Source organism: Castor canadensis, chromosome 8 (genome assembly GCF_047511655.1).
Source record: "Castor canadensis chromosome 8, mCasCan1.hap1v2, whole genome shotgun sequence".
NCBI classification, from domain to species: Eukaryota; Metazoa; Chordata; class Mammalia; order Rodentia; family Castoridae; genus Castor; species Castor canadensis.
Window position 1 is genome coordinate 146,711,413 of NC_133393.1, and position 15,217 is coordinate 146,726,629.

The 15,217-nt window shown below is 42.8% G+C and overlaps 1 protein-coding gene across 8 annotated transcripts in view; it reads left to right on the plus strand.

The window, feature by feature from the left end:
- Window positions 1–15,217, plus strand: part of LOC109687683 (apolipoprotein L3-like) — a 51,484-nt gene that overhangs the window by 25,550 nt on the left and 10,717 nt on the right. For 2 of the 8 annotated variants that reach the window (XM_074084389.1, XM_074084390.1), the window contains 2 exons: window positions 15–1,883; window positions 11,901–11,989. In XM_074084389.1, coding sequence (XP_073940490.1) covers window positions 11,959–11,989 — 31 coding nt within the window. In that variant the 5' untranslated portion in view covers window positions 15–1,883; window positions 11,901–11,958. The other 6 variants (XM_074084391.1, XM_074084392.1, XM_074084396.1 and 3 more) reach the window with 6 other exon arrangements.

Here is a 15,217-nt window from a genome sequence, read left to right on the forward strand (position 1 = left end):
CCACTTTCTCATAGCTCCTGTGGAACATGGGTCCCTTCAGTCTGCTGTTCCCACTGCATGACATCCCACTCCACTGCTGTGAGAGGTCAGCAGAGCAGAGAATCTGAACTCCATCTATTAGGAGAAAAAAACAGGGTAAGAGATGGGGTGAGATTTGCCCAGATCACACTGCTCTTTGAGGGCAAACTGGAGGCCAGCCCTAGCCCAGTAACTCTGAAATTAAAATTAAAAAAAAAAACCTGTGATTATAGTCAAACAAAAATCTCTAGGTTTGCCTCTGCTTCTACACACACAGATGTCTAACTCCCCCTGTTCCCACCCCCGTGCAACAACAGACTAGAGTTTGATCTTACAACTGCAAAACCAGGATGGTCCTGCAGACATCATTCTGAAACAAGCCTCTCTCAGGCCCCATGTCTGGTCACCTTTCCCACCTGGACACACAGGACAGCCTCTCCCTTCTTCCTCCAGTCCCCACAGACTGGGCAGAGGCCAGTGAGGATCAACAATGCAGACCTGCCATCTACCTACCCTTCCTCCATGCTGGAACCCTGGGCAAGTCACTCTCTGAAGCCTCATTTTCCCATAGGGCCTGGCAAAGAGTAGGTACTGAAGGACAGTGTGCATGAGACACCCCTCTGTCTTTGTGTCTCAAGAGCAAGCCTTTGTCCCAGTCGTGCCTTAGCAACAGCACTCCAGGTCCAGCTTCAAGGAGGCCATTAAACAAGGACTGGTGGGCTCTGGGGCCCCCCGTCCTACTGCTTTTATTTTATTTCCTCCATTTCCCAATATTGAGGCAGGGTTTTTGAGGAAAAGGAAATAAAGATTATTATTTGTCAGATGAAGAGAAGGATAGGGAATGTCAACCTCTCAAACTCTGTCATCCCACTTCTGAGAGAAAACATCCACTTTTTAAAGGGGAGCTCATTGGCTGAGCTTGAAAACATGACAAAACACATGTCAAGAGTGGCTTCTGTCCTTGGTTCTCCTGTCTGGTACCATGTCTCTGAAGATCTATGTCTTGGCTGACATATTTACTTCTCTGGTGGTCAAAGAGAGATAAGGTTTAATCTTATCTTTAAAAAGAGAGATGTGGTTTAATTGGTAAAAGAAGTTAACTGTGGACCCTCCAGCATGTAAACAAAGAGGGAAGGAATGTTAGTTTAATTAACAAACTGAGTAAACTGGCCAGCATGCAAGCTGGCTACAATAAAAGTTTTTCCTCTTAAATTTTCTCCAATGTCCATTTATTCCTCCTGTTTCTATGGAAAAGAGGTGTGGCAATCATCTAACTGATTCCTGCCTGTGGTTAATTTCTGGGCCCAGGTAAGGATTCGGTGCTCCTCAGCAAAAGCAGCTTATAAGCCTCTGTAACAGGTAGCCATGGTGTCTTCTGGATGGTTCCTTCTTGTGGCCTAGATCTGCACCTGGGAATGGCCCAGGTGCTCATTTAATTCATACCCTGCCTCCACTTGTGGGCCTAGTACAGCCTCAGGAAAGGGAGACCATGTGGGATGGGATAGTGGAGAAGGGGAGGGAGAGGATGTGGGAGGAGATAGGATGTGGGAGGGCATGGAACGGATGTCCAAAGCAACCTGGAGGTTTTCCTTCCTCTCATTTCCCTCCTTCTCTGGGTTGACCCTGGGTCAAGAGAGTGGGACTGAGGGTGGAGCCAATAAACGCACGTTTGCTTGCTAGTTTGTTTGATCGTGGCTCTGAGAACTCAGCACTTTCCCTTTCCATTTCCTTTCTGCTTTTTCTTGTTTGGGTATATCTGGCCTGGGAAACCCGTCTGATTACGACTCAGAGGCACAGCTCATCACTGGAGGCACACAGCTAAGGACAGCTGGGTCCATCCAAAGTCAGCCAGGAGAGATTCTGTGGTAAGTTGGGGATGGAGTGACCTCCCTTAGCTCATCCTCAACAAGGACTCTGGAATGAAGGATTATTTTCCCCATTTCAGAGATGAGCTCAGAGAGGTTGGCAATTATCCCAGGTCATATTATTAAACACTAGCAGAGAATGAATTTGCACACATGCTTGTGTCTGACTGCTTCTTCCTTCCCCTGCACTCCAAAACAGAAGAGAGGAGAGGAAATCATTCAGATAGCTCCAGAGAGGTCCCAAGCATCAGCATGAGTCACAGCCAGGTGACTCCAGAAGGAAGGTGAGAAATGGAGGAACAAGAGAGGTGGAGGAGGGCAGGGGACACAGAGCCAGCTGGTCCTTGTGGCCTGGCCACTATAAAGCTGACCTTGGTGTGCTAATGCTGGGGACAAAGGTTTGTTTTCTGAGATATAGGAAACCTGAGGTGTGTTGGCCAACCTGTCTTTGAACACCTGCTCTGTGCCTGGCCATGTGGGAAAACTGAGTCTCAAGAAGGGGGTCTTGGAAAGAAGGCTAAGCAGGTAGATATCAGGCCTGTACCCTTGGCCCCCACCTGGCCCCTGCTCAGCACATGGGGGATGGTGGAAGAAGGCAGAGGCTGTCCTGTGTGTCCAGTTGGGAAGGTGATCAGATGTGGGGACTTGAGGAAACACTTTGCAGGTTGTGTCCTTTAGCATATTCCTGCCTTTACAATCATAAAACCAAAGATCAAGCAGTGGGTGTGTGTGGGTGGACTTCTGCTTTTGCAGAAGCAGAGAGAAACCAGGAACATCTGGTTATTAAAATGACACATTTTTGCTTCAGTCTCAGTGCCAGAGGACCAGTGTTGCCCTCCCATCTGCCCAGGAAGAGCTGTGTGACACTGGGCAAGTCACTTCCCCTCTCTGAGTGTCTGTATCTTCACCTGACAGATGGAGTGGGATTCCCTGCCCTGCTGAGCCCTAGTAGGCTGCTGTCTACCTCTGGGGTGAGGTAGAGGTCGGACAGTAGCAATGAGGGGACAGCAGCATGTGGAATACACGTGACACAGGGCTGCGGTAAAGTGGGGAAACAGGAAGTCTGCTCTATTTTTCTCAGATTGAGGTGATGCTGTGAGGAGAAATGGGCACAGCTTTCCAGGCCATAGATTTATTGAGTATTTGATATAAAGTAGTAAAAATTACATTTAAATGTCAGTAACCTGGTAAAATTAAACCTCACTTATGCCAATACACATGGAGGCGTGGGCACACTCACACTTGCTGGCCCAATGTGGCTCCATGAACCCATTTCCATCTGTGTGTCCCCAGGCCTCCTCTCCTGGGTGTCCTCCTCCAGGTCGCCTTCTCTTCATCTCGTTTAAGGGTGGCACAGTGAGCCTAGCACGGTGGCCTCTGATTTGCCTGTGTGCTCCCTCGGGGCCAGATGGCCACTTCTTTCCTTGCTTTTGGTGCTGAAAGCAAAGCTGCTCTGAGCACTGCCCTCGTAGCCTTGCACGGTTTTGTCCCTTGCACACTTTCCTCTGCTGACTGTGGCTACTGCAGGGCAGGTGCTGGGCTGTTCTGGGTGCATTTCAGAGTTGGCTGGGGATGGTTGATTGTTCACCAAAACTCTGGAATCCTTTACATCCCATCAACCACAAAGGGCATGTGTCACCCATAGCTGGCCAGCGTTGGATTGCATAGGGTCATTTCATGTTTGTGCAATCTGCTTATTCTAAAAATGCATCTCTTTGTGTTAACCTGATTTTTTTCCTGTTTTGTGCACATAGGGAGAAGCAGACAGTGCAGTGAGGAAATGGCGCCACCCCTTCCTCCTAAAAGTCCCTCCAGCATTAGTGAATACAGGGGAGGGAAGGTTGGAGGGGGCTGGGCCTGAGACCCAGCCCTGGGTGTCACCTGGGGGCCGGGGGCTTCTGAATGCCTTGCTCAAGCCCGGCTACTCTTTGGATTATAGCTGGTCCTGTGATTTTTGGAAATTTTCTCTTTTTCTTCTATACACATAAAATCATTAATGCTGGAGGGGAGAGACAGCAGGAAATAAATGGAGACTCTCAGATATCTGTCAGAACTGCCCAAAGTAGGTGAACTAGTGGTCATTGTGTGACAGTGAAGTCATAGTCCTAGTTGTTTACCCAGAAAGGACTTTTGCACTTGGTGGAAAGGCACTGGGGCCTTGGGAGCCACTGTGCGTTGACATAAGGTCAGACAGCAAAGACCTGCACCTGGACCCGGATCTGCCCTGGAATGGCCAGTGATAATGTGGCTTGAAAAGACAAAGGAAACTGCTAGGAGCTGTGCCCATCTTAGGTGGCCTGAGAGAAACCTCCTAGCTGCCTGGTTTTATTCTTTCTCTTCTCAGGACAGAAGCAACGTTTGTCTATATGGTCAGGGTCCTTCAGCTCAAGACTACCAGGGATATCCCTGTCATCAGCTGAAGCAGTAGAGTCTGTTATTCCCACTGAGGGAGAAGTCACCCTGTGGAGATCCACAGCCCTAGTGAGGGCATTAGAAAGAAACCTTCATAGGATTAGGCTTTGGTTGTGGGACTTGGATGAGGTTCTAGATTGCGTGCTGCAGATGTGAGGTGCAAGTCTATCCATGGAAATCTCAACAAATCCTATCTAGAGAGAGAGGAGACCAGAACGAGGGTGTAGTTGTATATCGTGATTAAGTGACAGTCTTTTTTTTTTTTTTGATAGCCAAGACAAATATAATCACTCTTCTTGGCATTACAAATTCCTTTTTTAGCTTTATAGTAGATCAATCATTATCCATTATTATAATCACATTAAATCTGAGGACTTACCAGTGGGCCTTCTTTGGACATGGTTCCTAATGTCTTTGCAAGCATCCTTGCTCTCTGGAGTAGCAGATGTCACAGGCCCAGGGAATTCAGTTTCCCCACAAGGAGTCAGGGATCCTCACAGTGGAGAGTCAGCCTGCAAGCGCACCTGGGAAGGTCAAAGTGTTGCTGGAAGACAGATCTGCTCAAGGTTGGCGGTCACTGTGTTTGCCCAGTTCAGCATGCGCTCTTATCATCCCTTCTTCATTCTTAGAGAACTTGGTTCATCAACCACCAAGGTTTCTCCTAGACAGACACCTGTCACCTCAGGAGTCAGGCTCATTTCTTACTGGAGCCTGCTCACACTCCTCCATCATTGGTAAAGTGTGGTACAGAAGCCAGTTCTCCTGTACTGTGGTTGGTGGTTACTAACTGCTAGAAAGTGACTTCTGTTTCTTATAATTAAAAAGAATCAAAGTAACAAGTGCATAAGGCTAAGGAGATCCCTGTGTGCAGGGGCTCTGCTCACCCCTTTCCCCGGGCAGTAAGCATTAGCTCTGGCCCTTTCCCTCTTCCTGACTAGGAAGTTTATATATTATCTACTTCCTCACAGGACAGATAAGAATTTACTTGGTTTTGCTGTTTCTGTACCTCCCCTCCCTATCCTCTCCTATTATCCTTAAATCAGTACCTCTATATTCTTTGCTAGAAATTTGTGTCTATAAATAATTTACTTATGTTTTTATTTCTGACATCTTTTAACTATAGCCATTATGTCTTGATTCCTGACTTAAGAAATGAAGACGTTAGTCTTCGTTCTCTGCTGTTCAGTGCTTCTCCTCCTGACTACTGTCACTGCAGTTTAATTTTTACACTGCTAACAAATATATTCTGGAACTTAAATAAATATATAAACTTAAAAAATATATTCTGGAACAAAAAAGTTCTGGAACTTAAATGTTTTGTTCTTCTTTGGAAGTTAAAACTGGTATAAGAGCGTTAAACATTGTTAGGTTCTAAATACTTTGTTGGAGAGCTAAGTTGTAAAGTACAGTGTGTATGCTTTCTGTCTCAGCCTAGGCTTTTCTGTTTTTTTCTAATTGCCTTTGCTTTCTTTCTCCTTGCATGTGGGCCACCCCATTTCCTCAGTTTCTAACTATGGGGATTGGAGTTTGGCTCAAGTGGCAGAGTGTTTATCTAGCAAGGATAAAGCCCTGAGTTCTACTGCAGTACTGCCAAACAAACCCATCCCCCAAATGTGAGCCACCTGAGGTATGGAATCAACTTCCCTTTCCCTACTTACTCCCTTCAGGATGGGCTGCTGTCTAGTCCTGCTGCGTGCACAGCTGTGATCCATGGACTCCCTTCTGTCTGGCTTGATTTTCCTCTTTCTTAGAATGTCTTTCTCACTTGGTTATTGTCACCCTTTCCACGGACACACACACACACACACACACTTTTTTCTTTCCTTGTATTTCATTCTCAACTAACTTTCTAAGAAATGGTCATGTGTGTTAACTTTTCTTCCCTATTTAGTTTCATTTCTTCTGTCGTCTTTTTAATCTTCCTGCAACTTTCTGTGACTTTCTTTTCTAGTCTCTCTGTAGAGTTTATTCTGTCAATCACCTTTTGATTCTCAAGACCGTTTTTGATTCCATTATACTCCTTCCATTCCAGCGCATCTTATTCTCTTGTTTAGGATAAAATGTCTTTATAATGTCCTAAGGACATGGATAGAAGTCTAGAAGTTGTTTTTTAATTTCAAAATTACTTTTTCCTTTTTTTGATTCTGTTTAGTGTTTGTGTTTTGGTTTATCTTGGTCGCTTTTCCATGCTGATGTCTTTCTCATGCACCTGATTCTAGGCCGAACATTCATGTTCAAGGGAACAGACTTCCCTGTAGAATGACTGAAACCAGAATGCCAAGAATGTTTTTCCTGTGTCTCTTCACTTCAGTTATAAACTTTTCTGATTTTCCCCTCTGTTGTAGTCTCAGGGTTGTCATGAACACTGGATGGGACAAGGGCTGTGACCTCACCCCCCACTCTCATCGTCATGCCTCCATGTTGAGGCTCTGCCTTGCAGACCATTGCTCTTGGCTGGCTGTCTTCTCTGCCTTCCTTTTGATCGAAGCTCCCTCCCTTCTATTGTCTTCAATCGTTGCCTTTCCACCCAGTGCTGTCTTCCAACATTTGTTGAAGCCTTGCTCTCCTGCTGGCCTCATTCCATTTTTCACTGGCAGCAGCATGAGCAGAAGCAGCTTGAGTTCTGAGTCCCTCTGGCTGGATGGGAACCCAGTTGTTGTCACCTATTAGATGTCTTTTTTTTTTCAGTTCTTTCTTATTGGCATACATTAAGCTGTACAGAATAATGGGTTTTGTCATGATGCATGTCATACGTGCATGTAATGTACTTTGATCATTTTGCCCCCCTATTACTTTCTTATCCTCCTCCTCCCCCCTCTCATTTATCCCTTCCCCTTCCACTTCCCTAGTAGTCCTCCTTTTTACTTTCATGAGTTTGGTCATTTTGTTTTGTTTCCCCCTAGTTTCCACAATGAGAGAAGACATGCAAATCCTGTCTTTATGGTTCATTTCACTTAATATTATGACCTCCAGTTCCATTCATTTTCTAGCAAGTGGCATAGTTTCATTCTTCTTTATGGCTATGCAGACCTCCCTTGTCCAAATGCACCACATTTTCTTTACCCATTTATCATTGATGGGCACCTGAGCTCATACTATAATTTGACTATTATGAATGGTGCCACAATAGACATGGTTTACAGGCATCTCTACAGTAAGCTGACTCTGATTCTTTTGGGTACATACCCAGAGGTGGTATTGCTGGATCATATGGGAGTTCTATTTTTAATTTTTTGGAGAGCCTACATACTGATTTCCATGGCTGGAAAGGAGAGTTGCTTCTGCCCCCACATTATTATTTTATTTTTATTATCATGTTATAGTTGTACTCCTCACATTCTTGCTACCATTTGTTGTTATTTTTCCTTGATATAGCCATTATGACTGGGGTGAGGTTAAATTTTGGTGCATTTTTGATTTGCATTTCACTGTTGGCTAGGATACGGTACATTCTTTCCTGTATTTACTGGCCATTTGTATTTTCTCATTTGAAAAGTGTCTGTCCAGTTCATTTTGCATATTTATTGATTGGGTTATTTATTCTTTTGGTGTTTAATTTTTTGAGTTCCTTATATATTCTGGATATTAATCTCCTGTTGGGTGAGTAATTGGCAACGATTTCTCACATTGTGAATGCTTTGTCTTCACTGTGTCTATTGTTTCTTTTGCTGTGCAGAAGAAAAGTCCTCTGATGCAATCTTATTTGCTCTTATTTCTTGAGCCACTGGAGTCCTATTCAGAAAGCTTTTCTTATCTGTTTCCCTCAATTCTCATTATTATTTTTTCACAGTACTGGGATTTGAACTTAGATCTTTGTGCTTGTGAGGCAATCATTTTCCCATGTAAGCTATGCCTCAAGCCTCTTTTGCTTTAGTTATTTTTCAGATATAGTCTCACACTTTTTGCTGGGGGCCAGCCTCAGACTGTGATCCTATGACGTTCTGTGTAGCTGGGATCACAGGCATGTGCCACCACTACCCAGCTTGCTTGTTGAGATGGGGTCTTGCTAACTTTTTACTTTGGTTGGCCTCAAAGAATGATACTCCCAATCTCCTCCTCTCACCTTCAATTCTTGTTACTTATATGTTTATTTGTATCTTCTTGGTTCAACTTTTGTACATCATATAAATCTAGAAATTTATCTATTTTTTCCACATTTTCCATTTTATTGGAGTATAAGTTTTCAAAATCTTGCCTAATGATCATCTAGATTGCAGTGGCACCTGTCATCATGTTTCATTTTGTCTAATTTTATTAATTAAGATTTTCTCTTTCTTTCTTTGGTTAGTTTGGCTAAAGACTTGTCAATCTTGTCTAACCTTTCAAAGAACCAACTTTTTCTTTCATTGACCTTTTCTATTGTTCTTTTAGTTTCTATGTAGTTAACTTCAGCTCTCATTTTTATAATTTCCTTCCTTCTACTTATTTTGGGATTGGCTTCTTATTTTTCTAAGACCTTGAGGTGCAACATTAGGTATTTTTTTAATTCTCCTTTTTTTCACTTATATTAGCATATATTCATCGTACAGGAAGGATTCATTGTGCCAATTCCCAATAGCCTTGCATTGTACATTGGTTAGATACCCCACCACCTCTCTCCCACAACCTCCATACTGCCCCACTTAGAGCAATCTCAGTTTTTTAAATGGAGTCATTCATAAGTGTAAATTTCCCTTTGGGATCATTTTCACTGTGTCCAATAGACTCTGCTATGCTGTGTTTCATTTTCATTAGTGTCTAGGAAATTTTGATTTCTCCTTTAATTTTTTCATTTCTTTGGTGATCCACTGATCATTCAAAAGGGCATTACTCAAAACTATACTATTCAGTCTCCATGTGTTTGTGGAGTTTCTTATTGCTGATTTCTTGTTTTATTTCATTGCATCCTGATAAAATTCAAGAAGTTACTTTAGTTTTCTTGTATTTGTTAAGATTTGCTTTATGTCTGATAATATGGTATATTTTGGGTTAAAATTCTGTGAGCTGCTGAGAAGAATGTGTATTCTGTGGCTGTTGGGGAGCTATTTCGTAAATGTTTGTTAACTCCATTTAATCTATAGTGTTGTTAAAATGTTGACTTTTTTCTGGATGGGTATTGAAGTCACCCACTATTATTGTGTTGAGTTTTATCTGTACTTTTGTGTCCAGTAATACTTGTTTTTATGAAATTAAGTGTACCAATGATCAGTACATGTATTTTTACAATTGTTGTATCTTCTTTTTTATAGTTCAGACTATTTTATTTTATTTGATGGCATTATGCCATAAATTCATAGGGAATAGGATCCAGCAGCTCAGACTCCTTTCCATTGGTTTTCACAAAGTGTGCTTCTCTGGGTGAAGCAGGTTGGCACTTAGTTGAACCCAGATTCTTATCTCTTTGACTTTCTTCTTTATCCGATCATTTTCTTCATGTATTTCAGACAGCTATCTTGGCTAATGAGTGATTAATATGCTCTATATGTGCATCAATTCTCTTGGCAAGACTCTTGCCCTTAACTTGTTCACAGCAATGCTAATAGCATCCTGAATAACACTGCAGACTCTTCCAGTTTTGCTGTGGTAACATTTGTCGGATGCTCCTTTTTTGAATAGTTTCCATTCCCTTTATATCTACAATCTCACCCTTGTAGATTCGTATGTATGTGGTCAAAAGGAAAACTCCATGTTTTCTAAAAGGCTTATAAAATGTATATTAGGCTCCTTTCATCTTTCCTGTTGCGTTCATCATTATGGCAAATAACTGGAAGATAGTGGTTTCAGCCAAAAGGAAGCTATTTCATCTTCTTGCTGCATTGTATCCTTTAGCAATATCAAATGAACTTTGTCTCTTCTAACAAATTTTGCTTTGATGCCTGCTTTGTCAGCTATGAGTAGAGCTACTCCTGCTTGCTTTCAGGGCCTATTTGCTTACAATGTCTTTTTTCATCATTTCATTTTAAGCCTGTATTTGTCTTTGCCAATGAGGAAGGTTTCTTATAGGCAACAAATATTTAGGTCTTTTTTTTTTTTTTGAATAAGTCACTTAATATCTATGTTTTAGTTTTGTCATCTGCAAATAAGGACACCTGTTCCAAATTATTGGAAGAATACTGTGAGTTATAATTTATAAATCTTTAGAGCAATTACTGGTACAGTGTAAAGGCCACAAATTTTAGTCACTGTTGTCATTAGCTGTCATTATATCTCTATACTTGCCTTTACTCTCATTGTAGTTGGGTCTCAGGAGGGGTTAATTGATCAATGCACCTGTATCGTCTTAAAACAGGGTTTCAGCACATTTGCTTTATTTCCTCATCTCTCAAGGCAAGATAATTACCATAGAAGTTGAAATTCTCTCTATTTATAGAGCTTTCTTTAAAAAAAACAAGCATGACTAACAACTGCTAAGACTGAGAGGATGGACTCCCTTATATTCTGCCTGTGTGAGTGTAAATTGATATAATTTATTTGCATAACAGTGTGACTCTAATTATTAACAATATTTTAATATGGATATCCTGCAACACAGTCATTTTACTTCTAGAAATTTCTTTAAAATAATCTCAAGTGCAGGTAAATTTTAATACAAGGGTGATGATCTTTGCCCTACTATTTCCACAAAAAATTAGAAACAACCCAAGGGCCAACTGCTAAGGGAGGAATCGGAGGGACTAGGCAGCCCAGACAAGGAGAGGGACAGGGACAGGATCTGGAAGGATTCCATGTCCTCTTAGGATGAAGGGAGGAAGGTGCAGACATTGGGAAACCACAGGAGCACAAGTAAACTTATGAGAGGGACTTGGGCACAGGGTATGTCATCAGTTAGGAGAGAGAAGTTTCCTGAACTAAAGAATGTATTGTCAAAATTAGAGATAAGGACAAAATAGTTTCTGCCGGGTATTGAGGGGGTGGGGGGAGAGGGAGGGGGTAGGGGTAAGGGGGAGTGGGGGAAGGGGGGAGAAATGACCCAAGCATTGTGTGCACATATGAATAAAATAAATAAATAAATAAAAAAGAATGTATTGTGAGAAATACTTTTGTGTATTTAAAGGACTACAACATAGTCATGTAAAAAGACTTTCAATAGAACAACTTGGGTTCAAGTTCTGGCACTCACACTGTTGTGAATATTTGGACATATCATCTGATCTGTGTGGTTGTTCCCTCTGCATTGAAATGGGAGCCATAAGGGTCCTTAATTCATGGAGCATGTGTGACCACTTAATGAAGTGCAGGTAAGAAGCCTATGTATCATAGACACTCAAAAAATATTAGCCATTATCATTAGTATGCATGGTGTTCCCAATCCCTGATAACTGCCAGAACATTCCTCCTCATTCTTTCTTCTGTGTGTAGATTCGATTCTATCTATGTGGCTGTGTCCTCATCCAATTTCCTCATCCTCTTGTCCCTAACAGCACAAGAAGCCTCTGTCTCTGCTAGTCTGAGGACAGAGTAGCTGGAGCAAGATGCAGAGCCAAAGGAATAGGAACACTGTGGATTGTGTCCATCTAGGTTTCTGCTGCAATTCCAGAGGGAAACACAGGTGACCTGGTCCCTGGCTGCTGCCTGGCTGAAGCTGTCTCACATTCCATTCCCTAATTTGTTTTCTCCTCTTTGCAGCCTGGACGACACAGGTGAGCTGTAAAGAAAACCTGTGAGAGATACTGCTGCTGGAGCCATGGACCGAGATTCCTGTGAGGCCTCCACAGGTAGTCATGGTCACCTCTGAGTGGTTTGTGCTTGAGGCCTAGATCTGAGGTGTCACCTCCAACCTGAGTTAGCCTGTAGAGGAGTCAGAGCTCCAAGAGGGACCAAATGGAGTGCCCTGAAATGTGGGTCTGTGAGACTGCTGACTAGCTCTTGGGAATCTTGGCTCAGGTTATCAGTTCCTCCCTACTCTGCCTCTTCAGGTATGGCCAGTATAATCACAGGGAAGGGGAGGGAAGCAGAGCAGGGAAGTGGGGAGGAGAGAAGGAAATGGAAATTAGGAAGGATGAGACAGGAGATCCACAGCAACCTGGAGGCTTCTCCTTCTCTGCTTCTCTGAGTTGACCCTGGGGCATTACCCATGAAGGGGCTTTTCCCCACCAGCTTGGTGGTCAGGCCTCTCTGAGTGGCTCAGGAGGAAGACTGGTTCACAATGCCACTGAACTGGACCGAAGTGTGACCTTTGCCACCTCCCACCCATGTGACCTGGAGCTCCATTCTGTGACAGGAGAACACTGTTTCCAAAGTGTTCTGAGGATCTGAACACTGATGTCACATCACATTCTGAGATGTGACATGTCTAGGTGGCTCACACATGTGACTGTCACATCATAGGTTCCCCCCTACTATTGGTTCTCCCCATCTACCTGTGTCCCACTGTTCATTCAAGGTAGAAACTTCCCTCACTCCCACCTCCAAAGCTGTGCAGCACTTGCCCTACCCTCCCAATGACAAGGACCTGCTCACAGGTGTGGCTGCCTCAAGGCAGGGACTTATTCTACTCATCTCATGGAAAAGAAGAGACAGAAAGTGACACAAAAAGGAAAGAGGCTCCACCAGGACCACGCTCCTCCCACCCCACCCACCCCACCCTCCCTGCAGTCCTGCTGTCTCAGGCCCTTTTCCTCACCTCCCCCAATTGCCTTGGCATCAGGAAATTCTTCCCAGGAGCCAGCACTGGGGAGCAAATTGTGCCTGGAAGGGTCAAAGCGAGGAATAGGAATGGGGAAAGATTTGATAGCAGGTGCTCCCAGCAGGCCCCTGGAGCTTGAGGGAGGGTTGGGATGGTGTATGGAAGAATAAACACCCTCTCATTTAATAAATGGGCCAGCTGGGTTCACAGGGACCAGTGGGGGAGCAGGGTCCCCTGAGACATGGAGAAGTCACAAGGATGGGGTTGAGGGTCTGGACCCTTCCATCACCACCCACCTGATGATCCCCCTTCTTTGCCAAGGCTCAGAGCATCCATCTTTAGCAGGAGGACTCTTCTGCATGGTCATTTTACTACATAGTGTGTGGTTGCAACATATTTTCAAATTTAAGTAAACTCCACAGGGAAACTTCAGAGTAGAATGCAGAAACCACAGGAATTCTAATAAACATAAGTCTTGAGACTAAGGTCAAAAATGTTTAATTGGCTTGGGTTCAAATCCTGAGCTGTCTGCTTGCTAACTTGGGCCATCCCTTTTCCTGTCTGAGTGTCACTTTGTGTGTGTGTGTGTGTGTGTGTGACTTTCTTCCTCGTATGAGAATGCACAAGGAAGCACATTTCATATCATGTCCAGTACACACATAAATATATACTGGTCCCCAAGCCCAGCCCCTGATCTGCAATTCTGTAACCTCCTCAGATATCCCTGCAAACTGCTTCCCTTCCCCTTCTCTTCCTCCCTCCCTCCCTCCCTCCCTTTCTTCCTTCCTTCCTTCCTTCCTTCCTTCCTTCCTTCCTTCCTTCCTTCCTTTCTTTCTTTCTTTCTTTCCTTCTTTCTTTCTCTTTGCTCTTCTTTCTTTCTGAAACAGTCTTGTTATGCAATCCTGTCTGGCCTGGAGCTCACTATACAACCCAGGTTGGCTTTGAAGTCACAATTGTCTTGCCTCAGTCTCCCAGGTGCTGTGATTACAGATGTGAGTCATCATTCTAGGCTTCCTTTTCTAAAAGATTAAAAATTCTAATTAATTGTGTACTTCAAAATAGATATTAGTGACCAAAGAAATGATGTTTGAGGTGATGTTAATGACATATCATATCACATTCTATATCATGTCTATATTACATTCTGTATCATAAATACTTACAGTCATTGTAGATCAATTTTTAAAATTACTTTAGAAATATTTTTAAAACATTAAAAATTCTGAATTCCTAGTTATATCTAAGTCCCAGAAATTTAGATAAAAATATATATGTACATATATATAAATTATTCACATAGCACATATAGAGAATAGTATAACACACACCCATGTAGATGTATGTACATACACATATGAAATAATTCACAAAGCAATTCTTACCCTTACTATGTTTAATTTAGTCTGATATTGTCAATTCCATTTGCTTTTTAAGATACTGCTTTTGATCCAATAAGCTAAAGTCAGAATCCACTTGTGTTAGTATTATTGTTGCTCTGAGCAAATACTCCATGAAAACAACTTAAGGAAGGAAAGAATTGTTTTGCTTACAGTTTTGGAGGTTGCACCCATCATGCTGAAAGGGTGTGGAGAAGCAGTCTACACCATCGTGGAAATGGACCAGAAGCAGAACTGAGTACTAACAGGAAGGGGGTAGGGCACCATATATCCTCTAAGAACAACCCCAGTGACCTACTTCATCCAACCAGGACAGACCTCCCATCTTTCACCACCTCCCAATGGTGTATTCCACTTTGAATCCATTAATGAATGAATCCATTCATTAGTCAGAGCCCTTCTGGGCAAATCCTGTTTGGAAAAACCCTTACAGATACTCCTATATGTATGTTTTACTAATTTCCTATGATTTCTTACTCCAATCAAGTTGAAAAATCAAGATTAACCATACCACTGACGGGTTGAAAATCACATTCAATCGTGCTGGTACACAGTGTTTGACATGCAACAGGAACGTGATTGATGGAAGCTAGCATTGGAATTTTTCCATTTCCTAGGGCTGAAAGTCTCACTTTCTGATTATACTGAAGTAAAAATTCTGCAAAGCACCATGGCACTTCCTTGCTATATTGGTCTCCAGCTGCCATTACAAAATACCAAACGGTGACTTCAACAAAAGATTTCTATTTCTGAAAGCCAACCACCCTGATCAAAGAATGGCAGGATTGGTTCTTGTGAGGGCTCTCATTGGTTTGTAGAGGGAGCTTTCTCACTGTGTCTACACTTGGTCTTTCCTTTGTCATGGAGATAGAGATAGAGAGAGATAGAAATAGGTAGAAGATAGAAGACGGGGAGAGAGA